Source organism: Lucilia sericata, unplaced genomic scaffold, assembly GCF_015586225.1.
Source record: "Lucilia sericata isolate MDLA Ls3-8-SP2 unplaced genomic scaffold, ASM1558622v1 Contig000019F_arrow, whole genome shotgun sequence".
NCBI classification, from domain to species: domain Eukaryota; kingdom Metazoa; phylum Arthropoda; class Insecta; order Diptera; family Calliphoridae; genus Lucilia; species Lucilia sericata.
The window spans coordinates 1,154,798-1,169,715 of NW_023994058.1; the positions used below are offsets into that span (position 1 = coordinate 1,154,798).

General features: G+C 28.3%; 1 protein-coding gene across 1 annotated transcript in view; it reads left to right on the forward strand.

Annotated features, from left to right (window-relative positions):
• LOC119607589 (protein O-mannosyl-transferase TMTC2) overlaps positions 1–12,544 on the forward strand; it is a 112,739-nt gene extending 100,195 nt beyond the window's left edge. The window contains 5 exon segments of the mRNA XM_037961570.1: positions 11,043–11,128; positions 11,234–11,622; positions 11,679–11,763; positions 11,872–12,029; positions 12,297–12,544. Coding sequence (XP_037817498.1) covers positions 11,043–11,128; positions 11,234–11,622; positions 11,679–11,763; positions 11,872–12,029; positions 12,297–12,473 — 895 coding nt within the window. The 3' untranslated portion in view covers positions 12,474–12,544.
• Positions 12,545–14,918: the final 2,374 nt, after the last annotated feature.

Sequence of the window (14,918 nt, forward strand, 5' to 3'; positions counted from 1 at the left end):
TTAAAAAGTAAATATATGCAAATATGTACTTATACATACTTACGTATTACTAAAATATATGTTTAAAAACTAATAACTCATTTATAAAATATCAAGACCTTAAAGTTTTTCTACATTTATAGAACCCTATCTCCAAATTTCATTGTGACCCCATCCCCAAATTTTTATATATATTTAGTAAAACATATGCAATCTTAAGGGACTTAGATTATTTTTCGGACCTTTATTTCATTCTAAAGTTTGGGGAGTTTATTCACAATGATATGTATAACTTCCCAATTTTCAATTAATTAAATATCTAAAATTAGATTTAAAACTAACCAGGTTTTTAATAAAATATTATAATCAAAGATATTAATACCGGAGTTGGTGTTATCGGGGGTTAGTGTTTAAAATTTAGTGTAAGAAAATTGAAAATAAAAAAATTCGGACTCCCCAGAAATTAAGAACTTTTCTAAGCGGGAAAATTTTACTTGAACTTATCCCACATATAATCTATTTTTCTAAAAATATTTATTGAACAATTCTGTAAATAGAAAAAGATCAATAAATTAGTCAATTGTTAACAGATTTTTATAAACAAAGCTGCGTTTTACCCTTGAATAGAGGTATTTTTCGGCAGCCTGTAGCACTTAATCTAAGTATATTTATTTAAAACGAAAACCCCCTAAATAAACAAAATTCTCTGGCATACACACGACTACAAATATTCGTGATTGCTATAATATTTAGAAATCATGTTCAACATGAGATATAGGCGATGCCACATCAAAATATGTATCTACATGTAGGAAATGTGCATCATACACTAATTCACTTATAAATAAATGTAAATACTGACAAACACATTAAGCCAATGCCTACTACATTTGACTATAAATGCAGTAAGTATGTGTGAGAATTTCAAAGTTCGTTACGTGAGCTTGCATACATGTTCATTTTGTTTTTGGTTGTTTTTCAAAATTTTTTCAACAGTTAACTGTATAATGGTTTTACTCCCCTCCCTAAACGTAGAGAGTAAAAAACAGGCCTTTTTGTCACTTATGTATGTACTGTTTATGGATTTCTTTTTTAGTGCTGTTTTTTACCTTTTTTTAATGCAGCTTTAGCTGACACTTTTTACAATTGTGTACTTGTGCTAGTATTCATCCACATATTTGTTGTTTGCTGCCACTGTTATGCCTTTGAATGTTTCTGAGATTTGTAAGCAATATAAATGCTCGTAAAATGGCACAAATGATGAATGATATTGTGCTGTGCCATTCACGTTGTTGTTCATATTACTATAGTCTTCTTTTTTTATAATTTCCTGCAAAGGACAAAAAACAAACAACGTCAAAATGAGAACAAGCACAGCAACGGCAACTAAAACAACAACAAAAAGCAATAAAAATGTTGTGCTGAAAAAATATATGCTAAGGGTGTGATAAGTGCGTAGTTGTAAAGCACCAAAAAACAATAATACAAATAACACCACAGCAACACAACAACATTATACACATATGTACAAGACTTTTTTGCAATATGTTTTCATTGAGAATGTATGCTTTTACATCAATCTTTTTTTTTATAAAAATGAACTTAAAATATAATGATAAATGTAAAATCTAGCAAAAAATCGATTATTTTTAAAATGTAGGGCACTATTTGAAGAGGAAAAGTATTTAATATAAAAAAGTAGTCCAGCAAACATCAAAAATAGTAATATTTAAAATTTAAATACTTAATTATTATTTGTGTTAACTAATAACTAAATTAGAACTATAATATTAAACTAAAAAAATACATACATGCTTCCATCACTCGTTGAGGCGTATCATTTATATTTAATAGCAATTAATATGGGTATTTTAAATACTCATACGCCTTCATACATACGTATGTTACGTTTACAATAGTTTTCGAAACTAAATCAACTGATGATGTACTCCTACTATTAAAATAGATGTGATATTAATTATTATGTTAAAAATTATTTAAAAAGCGTTTATGAAGAAGTTGTTTTCGTTTTTTGCCAATTCAAATATGAATTTCTTTCTTTTCATATTTAAACCATATTTAACGAAAAAACGAAACTTTTCTTATTATTTTTAGTTAATAATATACAATACAATACAACATCAGTTGCCTTAGTTTCGGCCACTAGATATCTATCTTAAATTTTGCCATTACAGAAAATACAAATTACAACTTAATGATATATTCTACTTCCTTAGGCCTTTTTATTTATTAAATTTTGCCTAAATCGTATGCAAATTCTTTAATAGGAAATATGTTTAAATACAATACTCTTAGCATACAAATTTATCGTAATGTTGTTGTATCACAAAATTTTAAATCTTTCATAAAATATTGGTGTGGATTAAAAATGTATTCCTGATGTTAGAAGACAAAGAATGAATATATGTACATCAAGACTTAAAAAAACGAAATATTTTATCTTTCATCTAATATTTGCACGTACATAGAACACACATTTATTCACATTTTGTTTATTTTACTTTTAACAAATCACCGCATATAATCAATGCAGCTTAAGGTATTTCCGAGATTTGTTGTTTTGTTATAGCAAAAAATAATCAGAAAAAGACACAACAAATCAAAAAGAATATTGAAATAAAATAAAAAAACTACAGCTTACAAACCAACAACTAAACAAAAGTAGAAAAGAAAACATGAGGAAAAATACCAAGTATGTGGGATAAAAACCACACAATGCGTTTTACTATTTCAAATAAATAACGGAAATTTAAACAACACATCACAAGAATATCGAACAGGAGTAAAGGAAGAAAAAAAAATAGGAAAAAGTAAACAACAAATAACTTGCAAAAAATAAATAAAAATAATAGAAGAAGCAATATAGTAGAACAAAAATTGCAGAATATCATAAAAAACTAAACAGAAAAGAAGAAATTGTTTTCAACAAAAAAAATACACAACTCAAAAATGACGAGTTAAAGAAAAGTCAAATAAAAAGAAGGAGAATCAGAATAGGTGGAATGTATTTGATTTTCTCCCTCTAACTAAACATTTAAAACAACATTACAAGTTACATTCGCCTATGTAAGTGAAGAAGACAACTGAAGAATGAAATATTATAGAAAACAAAGTCTAAACCATAAGTAAACATGTAGTAAAGTAAATAAAAATGAAACAATATGTTGAATGCCAAAACCAATTTTCTTTGAAAAAAAGGAAACAACTAAACACCTACTTTACCAGAAAGCATCATATTTTATATCACATCAAATCGAAAAAAATTAATGTTGTTATAGAAGATAAGTATTTTAACAATTATACACAGAAAAAAATAATACATAACTAGAATGAATTTTGTAATAAATTGTATGAATCGAACATGACTTTTTTTTCCCAAACCATTTTCATTCGGAATATTAAAAGTTCATAAAATGTATGAATTTGTACATGAATGAACTTTTTGGTTTTTTTTTACTTATTTTCTTTGATTTTCATAAAAAATTGCAATAAATATATAAATGTTCCATTTTTTTAGAAAATAAAATAATAATAATTAGCGAATTTTTATGAAAAATAAATAAAAATATTGGAAAACAAAATATGAAATAAAAAAACATCAGCAATATAGCAAAACATCCATTCTTCAGACAATCCTGCAAGTTACGCGCATTTTCATTGTTTTCAATCTAAAAATCATAAAGAAATAAAAAATTTTCCAAAGAAAATTTCAAACATTTTTTAACAAATAGAAAAATAGAAAGAAAATTTTTAATTTTTTAAGTCAAGGCTTCTAGATTATTTTTAAAAAAATAAAAATGAAAAAATTCATATAATTTAGGAACTTATTCTTAAATACTATTAACTTTAGTCAATGAAAGCTGTTCATAATATTTATGCTCAAACTTTTTTCTGTGTACACAACGAATGCTTAACAGCCCTACATTATGGAAGTGGCAATCGGCACCTTTCACTGGTTATATAACTGCATATCCAACTAACTGATTACCTCTAGGAAACTACATTTCGCTATTGCAATCAATAGTATACATTTGATAAATTTTCTCATGATGTTTATGAAAATAAATTCAGGAATAATTAAATATTTAGAAAACGTAACTTTGATAATCACATGTAGAGCTTCAAGCAGCCACTTTAAGTAAGTAATTTAGTCAATCTCTGTTTGCATTAAAAATTGTGACAAAAATTAACATGTGATTCATAACAACAATTAAATATCATTTGTATAAACCATAGATCAGTAGTTCAGTCTGACTACTACAAAACTAATTCAAACCCAATTTCAGAATTCATTTTTCCTTTTTGGTTGAGTATTTGAACTAGTGAATTTATTGGCAACATATTATGACAAATTCACTAGTTGTAATTCTAAGTGCAAATTTAGGCTTTCAATCCGTAAATAAATATTCATCATTCTTTGTAATTTGTAGGGTACCTTAGAGAAAACACAAACAAAATTAACAAAATATTATGTTTTATTGTGCGTAAAAGTTTTTTGTCACACTGTTAGTAAAAGAGACAGAGGAGACCATCATAGAGAGATAAAGAAGTCTAGTACAGAGGATGTGTAAACATGATAATATTTTGGCATACAATATTCGATTGTTTTGATACCTTTATAGATATTAATATTTTCATTTCACAGTCACAGTGTGCAAAGGAAGTTAGTTTAGCTGATGTTTTTTGTTTTAATTTAGTATATGTATATTGTGTGGAAACAAGTGCCAATACTTTATATTACACAACTTCCTACAACAGACAACTGAACTTTAGATTTTGTTTGCTGAACATATGTTGTTGCAGCTTGTTGTGATAACTGAAAATAGAGAAATATTTGTAGTTGTAGCAAAATATACAACAATTGTAAATCATCCTCAGGGTGTATGCGGTAAAGGAAGTAGTGAGACAAGAAAAAGCAGCATCTTTGTAAAATTTCATATTGAGCTTCGATTACTTCTTACTCTACAATTCTTTAAGAAAAAATGTATAAAAAATATAATGTTTATTTCAAGTTGAATTCCTATGTTAAGTGTTTTTTGTATTTTTTCCACTTCTTGCAATTTCTTCAATACGACAAGAAACAGACTTCATTGAATCAAAATGTACATTGTACACACTCGAGTACAGACAAGTTGAAGTACGAATCTAAGTAGAGGAGTAACATGAAAGGGGAATGAAAATGTAGAATGAATCGTTATGTTACAAACTCATTGAAAAGAAATCAAATTATTCAGTTCAATGATTATCGGTTTTGTTGTTTGGTTTGGTCGGAGAGTTCTGCTTGCAACAAGAACAACATCATTTTTCTCCTCTCATCCTTAGCTCCTCATCATTATTATCAACACCATTAGAGATGGTAAAAAATGGAAATGTAGATAATAATGCTTTGGCTGTTGCTTGTGTTTCGGCTTATGCTGCTGCTCATGATGATGATGGTATTTGAATTGTTACATTTACAAATACTTAGTTATCAATAATATATATACACAGGTCAGGATTTACTGATTTAAACAGGTTGAATTGAATAAATTTTGCTGTTATTTTCCCTTTTTTTGCATTTATTTCCCCTTCATACTCAGAGGTATTATGTATGTTTTCCTTAACTAAGGGTATAAAAATCTCAGTGTAATGCTGTAGTAGTAATATGTCATTCATGTTGTATGTTTTTTTTTTTACTCAAGTTCAAATGGTTTGAACACTAAGTTGAATAGGGATGGTGTTGTGGGCTTATAAATTATTTACAATATAAAAATACTTTTTCCCCATTTCGAAACCTTTCGTTTATACCTTTTGCCACAAAGTTAACACGCAACAGTCAGTGGCATAAAACTCATTTTACAATTCCAAATATCATATGCTGATATTTATACACACGTTTCTATTGCTGTGATTATTTAGAAGAGGAAGAAATGTTTCCGCACCTTCCAACAGTGTGAGGTGTTAGTGTTTAAATTTGTTTTTGTATTTTAAATTGATTGGTGTGTGTAAATCTATTTTTTGAAAAGTATTTGCCATTGTAAATATTTACGCAAATATAAAGATATTTTAAAAATTTCATTACACCTTGTAAATATTAATTTTATTGCTTTATTTCTATATTTTTCTTCTTATAACAAAAAAATTATAGTTGGATTCAGTTCAATTCTAAAAATTCTAATATTCCACAAAACAGTTTGTAGAAGTAAATGCGATATTATTATTTCCAAAATTGGCATTCAAGAACCTGAAGTTTTTATGTATGAAACCGTTCTAGAAAAAATTAAATTGTTTCTGAAGTCTTGGTATAAACATTATAATTGGTATAAACATTATACCAGGATCGAAGCCCATTGCAAATGGTTAAAATCGGTCCATTATATAGCCGAGCACCTATTTTGAGCTCATAATTATGTTAAATGTTCTGGTATCTCTACAAAAGTCGGCGTAACGTGATTTTATATACATACCACTAAATTATACTACCGATTTTCATAATGATCAGTCAATATTTGACCCTAGACCCCATACAAAGTCCCCTTCGGAAAATCACATGATGGTCAAAATTCACGTATAAACACTAGTATCACGATGAAATTCTGCATAAATAACGTTAATGTAAACGTAAATCCCTCCACCAAAATATATAAGGATGGGGCCATTTACCCTTGACCTCACATAACTCCTCTTTTGGAAAATCTCTTTTTTGTCAATAAGTTGTTAAATATTTCGGAGTTAAGGCAAAAAATCTAAATGCTTTATTATTAAAAAATAATCCACATTTTTAACTTACGCACTGGTATAGATTATCATACAGTCGGTCATGCCCGACTGTACATTCTTACTTGTTTTAATTTTAAACCTGTTGTTCAAACAATACAAAAACAATAATAAAATATTTGCAAACACATTTACCAAAGCATAATCCATAGAAATGATTTCCAAAAAATAGTCGACATGCAAAAGAAAAACAAAATAAATTTCAGAGAAATAACTTATAGAATCCTTTGACATGCCGAAAGACATCATTCATATCAGAAATGAATTGTACAAATTTTTAGATGTTTTTTTTTTTTTTTTTTTTTTTTTGAATTTAACAGACCTGATTGTCATTTTCATTGACTTTGAGTTTTTCAGAGTTTCTTTTTAACTTTTTTAACCGACAAACCATCCAGCCAGCACACGATGCAGCAATAAAAAGCCATCGAAATCAACAAATGTAGGAGAATTTCAAATCCACAAAAACTAAATACATACGACAATAGTTTTAAAAGAACTTTCAATATACATATGTAAGTACATAATTGAAGCATGCAGATTTTCAAGCTTTATCAATACCTACTGTTAAAAATACAAGCATATGTTTTTAATACATACTGTTAAAATCAGGGACGTAACGTTTATAAGAAATATGACGAAAAGGTCTCACTTAACAAATAATAGTAACGGATTTAAAATAAGTGTTATAATTAACCATTATTATAAGATATATTTGATTTTGGTCGTCGTAACCAATACCAGAGAAAAATATATATCGTAACCAAAAAAATTTTATTGGTTATATTTTTTTCAAATATCTTTGGCAAAGTAAATGAACCGGCCAGTTTTGCAACAAATGTCTATTCATTTTATAAATAAAATATAATTTAAATTAATTTGCCTTTTAATTTCGTTAATATTTATATGGACCAAAAATAAATTAAATAAATTTTGGTTATCGATTACCAAAAAAATATTGGTTGCTAAATAACGGTTCTTCAAAACCAAAAAATATATTTCTCATGTTAATTGGTTACGGAGACCTAAATAATATAAATCTTATAATAATGGTTAAAAAGTCCCTAAATAAAATAAAGGGATTTTTTGCGTAACCTTTTCTTTCGAAAGAAAAAAGTAACAATTATTTTCGGTCCCTGGTTAAAATAGGTTCGATAAAGTTTAAAACAGAAATACTGCCGGATATGGCTAGATCGTCGTAAAATTTTATAATTGATTAGAATATATGTATTTAAAAATCGTTTCTTTGGTGGTGAGTATAGAAATTTTCCATTTGATAATTTACTTACAGGCATTTTTTTGTTAAAAACTTATTAGATTTCATTAAAAACTATACTTTTTGGATTGCTTTCATGTGTTAGTTGAAAAGATTAAATGAATGAAATGGCAAACAAATGCAAAACATGGAAAATTCGAGAAAAGTAAAAGACTTAATGTCATTTTCAAGATAAAATGCACATAAATACATACACACTCAAACAAATACTCACACATAGCACACAATTTTCCAACACACGCACACTTACACAATTTTATATCTATGTATGTATGTTTATTCTCCTTTATTCCCAATGGTAAAAATAAGGAGCAAAGTAACTTTCTACAAGGCCTTTTCAGTAAGACTACGACTCCGAAATTATAGTATGAAACTAAATTTTATTTTAGAAAACCTAACTATTTATATCAAAATAAATGGGAAATTTGAGGATCCTTTTGAAAGTAGAGCGGATTCATTTCAGAAGGTATTTTGGTTAGAATAAAAATTAAACTCTATAGCAAGATTTTAGAAGGTTGTCAGAAAGGCCTATATACTGAAGGCCTTTTGTTTTTTATTACTAATACAATATCATACGAAATACTCGTACGTAAACGTAACCAGACTATTATGTGCATTTAAAGCTGAATGTGTTTGTTTGTGAGTCAATGTGTGAGAGAATGTGTGGTGCATGTTCGTTTAGATTGTGTACTTTGTGAGAAGTTTTACTTGTTTTGTTGCTCACATAAGCATTTCCGTCAATTGAATGAAATTTTAAAAAGAAATAAGAACAACAAAAACTACTACATCTAAATACATATATATGTACATATGTATATATGTACATAAATACATATGTATATAGAAAAGCAACAACACCAACGAAAACATAAAATACTAAAACGTATAAAAGTGAGTGAATGAATGAACGGATTTTCCTACAAATTTGTCAAAAAGAACAAAAACGACAAAAAATATAAAATAAAACTCTCGCAAACAAACATACAAAAGAAAACGACTGCAGCACCAAAATGATTTCCATGAAAATGGACTAAAAGCCCATTTATGTCAAAATACAATACAAAAATGAATGAGTTCACTTTTACACACACAACAAAAGCAACAATGCAAAATTGGTTGAATACACAAAATACACCAAAGAACTGGTAAAATACTATAGTAGAAATTAACAAAAACTGTTAACAAGACAATGGGGAATGGAATCTTTTTAAATCGGATTTAATGGTTTAAAATGGGCAGCGATTCTAGCTGCAATATTGCACTGATACAAATGATTTTCTGCAACTAATAACCATTCTTAACATTCAAAAACTAAGGCGAAAGATAAATGAACTTAACTTTGAAAATAAAATAATCGGCTTTAAAATACACATGTTAAATATATTGGGATTTGCTTTCCTTTCAGAATTCTGAATATATGTACATACTGGATTTATACCGAATTGTATTTGAATGTAAACATTCATTTGTATGTATTAATATGTTTCGTACTGAAATTCGAAATAAGTCCCAAATTATTTTATCCGCACATAATTTAATCGGTTAATGTTCTTATGAAACTTATTTAGTTCAAAATTCAACACAATATCGATACTAATACGAGATTTATGACCACCAGAGTAATTTTCTGAAAAGGTATTTCTATAGGAGAATAAATATAAAGGAAACAAAACTAATAAGAAAGTATAGTCGGTCGTGACCGACCATATGATACCCTACACAGTTATGAATATTAAATGTGATTTATTTTTTATAATATTATTTATCATTAATTGCATTTATCTTGAATAGTACTTTGTTTCCAATATAAGTATTTAAGCAATTTATAAACGAAAAACAAAATTTCTGAAAAAGACTTTATATGGAGGCTAGAGGCAAATATGGACCGATCCCGATAAAATTTCGTGTATAGATTTAAATATTTATAATATTTATTTATGCAGAATTTCATCACTTCGATATTAGTGTTTATAAGTGAATTTTGAAGTCATTTTCTGAAGGGGACTTTTTATGGGAGCTAGGGTCAAATGAAGCCCGATCTGTACGAAATTTGGCCAAGTCATCAAGACTTATATAAAACTTATCGAGAAAAAAAATTTACTTAAAATAATCAGCTCAGAATCACTTTTCAGGGGTTCTGTTCATCCAATTATCTTGAAATCGACTCAGAAAACGATTCTAAGCTGATTGGTATGCTTTAAGGTGGGTATAGGTTCAATATTTTTGTGCGTTACAAACATCAGCACAAATCTAATATACCTCCCCACTAAGTGATGTAGGGTATAAATATTCATTACTTCATGTACTTGAACTTCATTTCTCGGATTTTCACTGCATGTGTTTAAGCAAAATATTTCCTACAAAAATTTTATCAAATCTAAAAAAAATCTAAACAAAATGTCGTGATTTATGCAAAACTACAACATCCACGTAAGTTTAAAATGTAAACGAAGAAGTTTAAAAACTTCAAACAGACAACTTGAAGTTTCAAATTTATTAAAATTTTCTGTCTACTACTCAACAAAGGCAAACAGAAAATGCCAACAAAGTAGATTTTTTTCGATTAACGAAAAAAATTAGAATGAAAAAAACAAAATTGACATAAAACTCTCATATTTTTCTCACAACTACAATTTCTTTTTTTATTAACTTTCTTCTCTATTTATTCAAAAAATTTATTTGCCTACTCAGTATTTCATTTCTTATTCATTTCCAAGCTTTTTCTAAAAAAATTGCAATTAGTATAAAATCAAAGACCTTGAATTTTACTTTTATTTGTATTTTTGTTAAATGAGTATTTCTCTTTTCTACATTGGTGATTGTTTGAATACAAAAACTACAACAAGTTGATGGACTGTTTGATTTAACAATTATGGAACAAAAACCACAAAAATATAGTTTAAAAGAGGAAGAGAAAAACATGAACACGATTTGTTTGCTTAAAAAATGAAAGTTTTTTTTCTCTAGCAGCGTTTATGATGAGTGTTAATGTATTATTTGTTTTTTATTGCAGAGGAATTTTATATCAAAATCAACAAAATTATAAAAATGCCGTTAAAAGTTTTAAGAACGCCTTGAATTTTCGACCTAATTTAGCGGGTGAGTAGTATAAAAAAGTATAGTATAAAAAAGGCTCCACTTTCATGTCTATTTCCACAAACTAGTCACAGGAATTAATGGAATAATATTGTAATGTTTTTATAGTGGCCTACTTAAATTTGGGTATTTCACTAATAGCTTTGGGCAAATGTCAGGATGCCGCTCAAATCTTACAAGAGGGCTCCAAAGTTGATGGTACTGGTGTGCGAGACCGTTCGGCTCATGAAAACGCCAGAATTTCATCGTACCTGCAATTGGGAGCACTTTATGTCGAACAGGGCAAATTACAACGTGCTTTAGCCGTTTATCGTGAAGCTTTGCATGAACTTCCACATCACTACTACAAACGAGATGTGATCTATCATCGTATAGGAGATATTTTTGGTCGCTTACAACAGTGGGATGAGGCTGAAAGACATCATAGAGCAGCTTTAGAGTTGCAACCAAATCAGGTGGCCGCACATCTCTCTTATGGCGTAACCTTGGCAAGAAATGTATGTTGATGGAGTAAAATTTTTTGATTAGATAAAAATAAAATCGCTTTTTACAGAGCAGTAGAGTCTCAGAAGCTGAAATGTGGTTTAAGCGCGCTTTGCAATTGGCACCTGAAGAAGCCAGCGTTTATCATCATTACGGTAAGTGCTATTATGAAATATTTTTTTCTTTGAAATTTTAGTTAAAACAAGGAACTATTATGAAATATTAACACGATTGCACTTCTGTCTTTATTGATGTTATTTTAGCTGAATTCTTAACAACACAAACTCGCTTAGCTGAAGCTATTACATATAGAGTAAAAGCAGCTGAGCTAGCACCTCAAGACTACTCTCTAGTGGTAGCCGCAGCAACAGCATTAAGACTAATGGATCGCAAACAGGAAGCAGAAATTTGGTATAGAAAGGTAAGTGTTAACAAAAATAATTATTAATATTATCCTTGCATATCTAAATAAATATCACAAATATATCGTAAATTTATGTAATTATGACTTAAGTTGTATGTGAAAGTATTATACATATATTTTTTTATAAGTTGCAATTGAATTTCGTTGAATTGGAAAACTGTTTTTTTTATCAGTTTGTTCATCTAATTTCTAAAAGTTAATTTCATTAAGAAGCAAAAAAATAAAAAAAAATAATAATACTCCGTTTGTTTTCTCTACTTCCAGGCTGTAAACCTACGGCCTAGTGATGCCCACGCACATACTAATCTCGGCGCCATTTTACATTTACTGGGTCACACAAGTAAAGCGGCGGCAAGTTATAAAGAAGCACTGAGACTGCAGCCCGGAGATGCCACAACTTTGGGTAATTTAGCAAAATTGGGACTAACAGAAACCAAATAGAAACATATTTCTTAAACAAAAACTAATAAATTATTAAAAAAAAAAATAAAAACTTCCTAAAAGTAAACAAATTAAAAAAATATATATATTTTTGTATAAAATAAATAACAAATAAATTTCCCAAGAATGAAGGATCTTCTAAAGATTCCCTGTAAACATAATGTATCATACCAAGCAACAAAAAATTCACATAAAGACCAAACCAATAATTTATTTTATAATTTTTACATTTAAGCATTTTTAATTTATGTAAATAAATCAATATTAACATTAGAAGGATAAACCCTCTAAAACACTCTTGCCAATGTTAATCTTCTTACGGAGTATGTAAATATCTCAAACTGTAAATGTTTTTTCTCTTTCGTTTGATGCTGTAAATAAAATTTAAATTTTATATAACTGCTTTAACTGCTTAATATACTTTTATAATTTTAAAATAATTAATTTGTAAAATATCCTGTAGATAATCAATCAATTAGAAGAAAAATATACAGATGAAGGTAAATAACATTAATACAAAAATAATTTACCTGTCGTATTATTTAATTATGAATAAAAACATAATTATGATTATGATTATTATAAATAAAACCCAAACTTATCTCAGATTACACAAATAAAATATATTGTACATTATTAAAATATTATATATAAAAAGAAATAAAGTAAAAAGTTATATTCGTAAAAATATAAAATATAAATATTTCAAAACTGAAAATATGCAAAAAAAACTATATGTGTTTTATTTTTCATAAGGAATATGAAAGAATGTAAATAAAGTAAGTTAAATGAAGATATTAAATAAATTTCTAATGAATGGAATTAGAAAAAAATCAACATTCAGGAAGTAAGTAATTCGCAAATTTAAGAAATCTATCGTACACTACAAACATATTATGTATATATTTTTTAGTTGCTAATAAATACTACTATTGCTCAGTTACTTTTAAGATCCATAGACATCATTTCGAAATTAAACTTGCAATAAAAATATTTTCTATTATACCCTCACTAAGCAGAAATTGTCAGCCATAATGTCATAAAATTTTATTGGCACACCTTCCTGCATGTTGCAACTGGAGATGATGACTTCTCTACAGAAAGCAAGTGCACTTGACTTGTAACAGCCACATGAGTTTATCCTTGTGTAAATACTCTTACACAAAATTATTGCTCTTAGAAAGCGTATACTTTTTCTTTATTTTTATTTTTAAGTTTTTTTTTTATAAATAAACTCAATGACACTTGACGATGGATGATATTGAAAGCAATAGACGTTGGTTGACGTTGTTCGGTTGAGATGATGTGCTTAGTTTAAAGCAATTAGCACAATATATTCTGGCACATACACCGAAGTACACGAGTAGTACACCACTCTTGCACAGCAGTCAATACTGATTGCACTTAATATTTGTGTGGAATATATAGCATTCATATTTCTTTGAAAGGAAACGAAAGTATTTAGTGGCTACGTGTCTTACCAAGTCTTAAGTTTAAAGTACTTTTATCAAAATAGAAGAGAAAAATAATATGCATGAAAAAACTACACGAGAAAAAACATTATTATTAACAACTCGGTGATGCTTGTTAAAGGGACCTTTAGAAGTAGTAGGTACTTGTTTAAGGATAACTACAAAACAGACTCATAAACATAAATGTGCTGGTATTTTTTGTCAGCTTAGTATATTATCATCAACATCTTCATCATCGTTTTACTTAAAGCTTTATTCAACACTGTGCAAAAGAGCAAATACTCGAGCAAAACAAAAAATATAAAAGAGCATGAGTTCAAAAACATGAAGATGGAAATGAAAATCAACTAAACAACGTCAACATTCAAAGTGTTGCATGTCAAAAGTCTTTAGCTTTTTATCATTTAGCTTCCAAACACACTCACGTGTAGACATACAACTACACACTGAACTTCAGTGCTTATTTGTTCAATAATTTGAAGTATTTGAATGTTGCACAACTGCAGTCATGCAAGCACAATATGAGAGGTTGAATGTAAAGATGATTGTTGTGGGTGGTACACCCACCGACTGTCTTCTCTATTCACAAATGATATTTCAGCTACAACCCATCTATTTTAATTGGCAAAGTATTCATTCATTAACATGGTCATTCTCTCATACTGTAACCCACACTCCTTATGTTTGACTATACGACACTCTACTGAAAATTGACTGCTTCCTTTACCATTTCTGTGGTTAATTTTTTAAAATGGGACCAACTAAGAGGAATTTTCCAGTAAAATAGTGAGTACTACTGTGGTGTACCTCTGGTAGGTCAGTAGTTAGTGTTCAAGTCTGTTTAATTTCTACCGGAGACACTGGTAAAGGAGCAAACAAAAGGTGCGATGAGGTCTTATGTAAATCTCTTCGGATTTAATGAAACATACATCCTCCTTTCAAACTAACTTACTAACTATATAATAATGTGAAC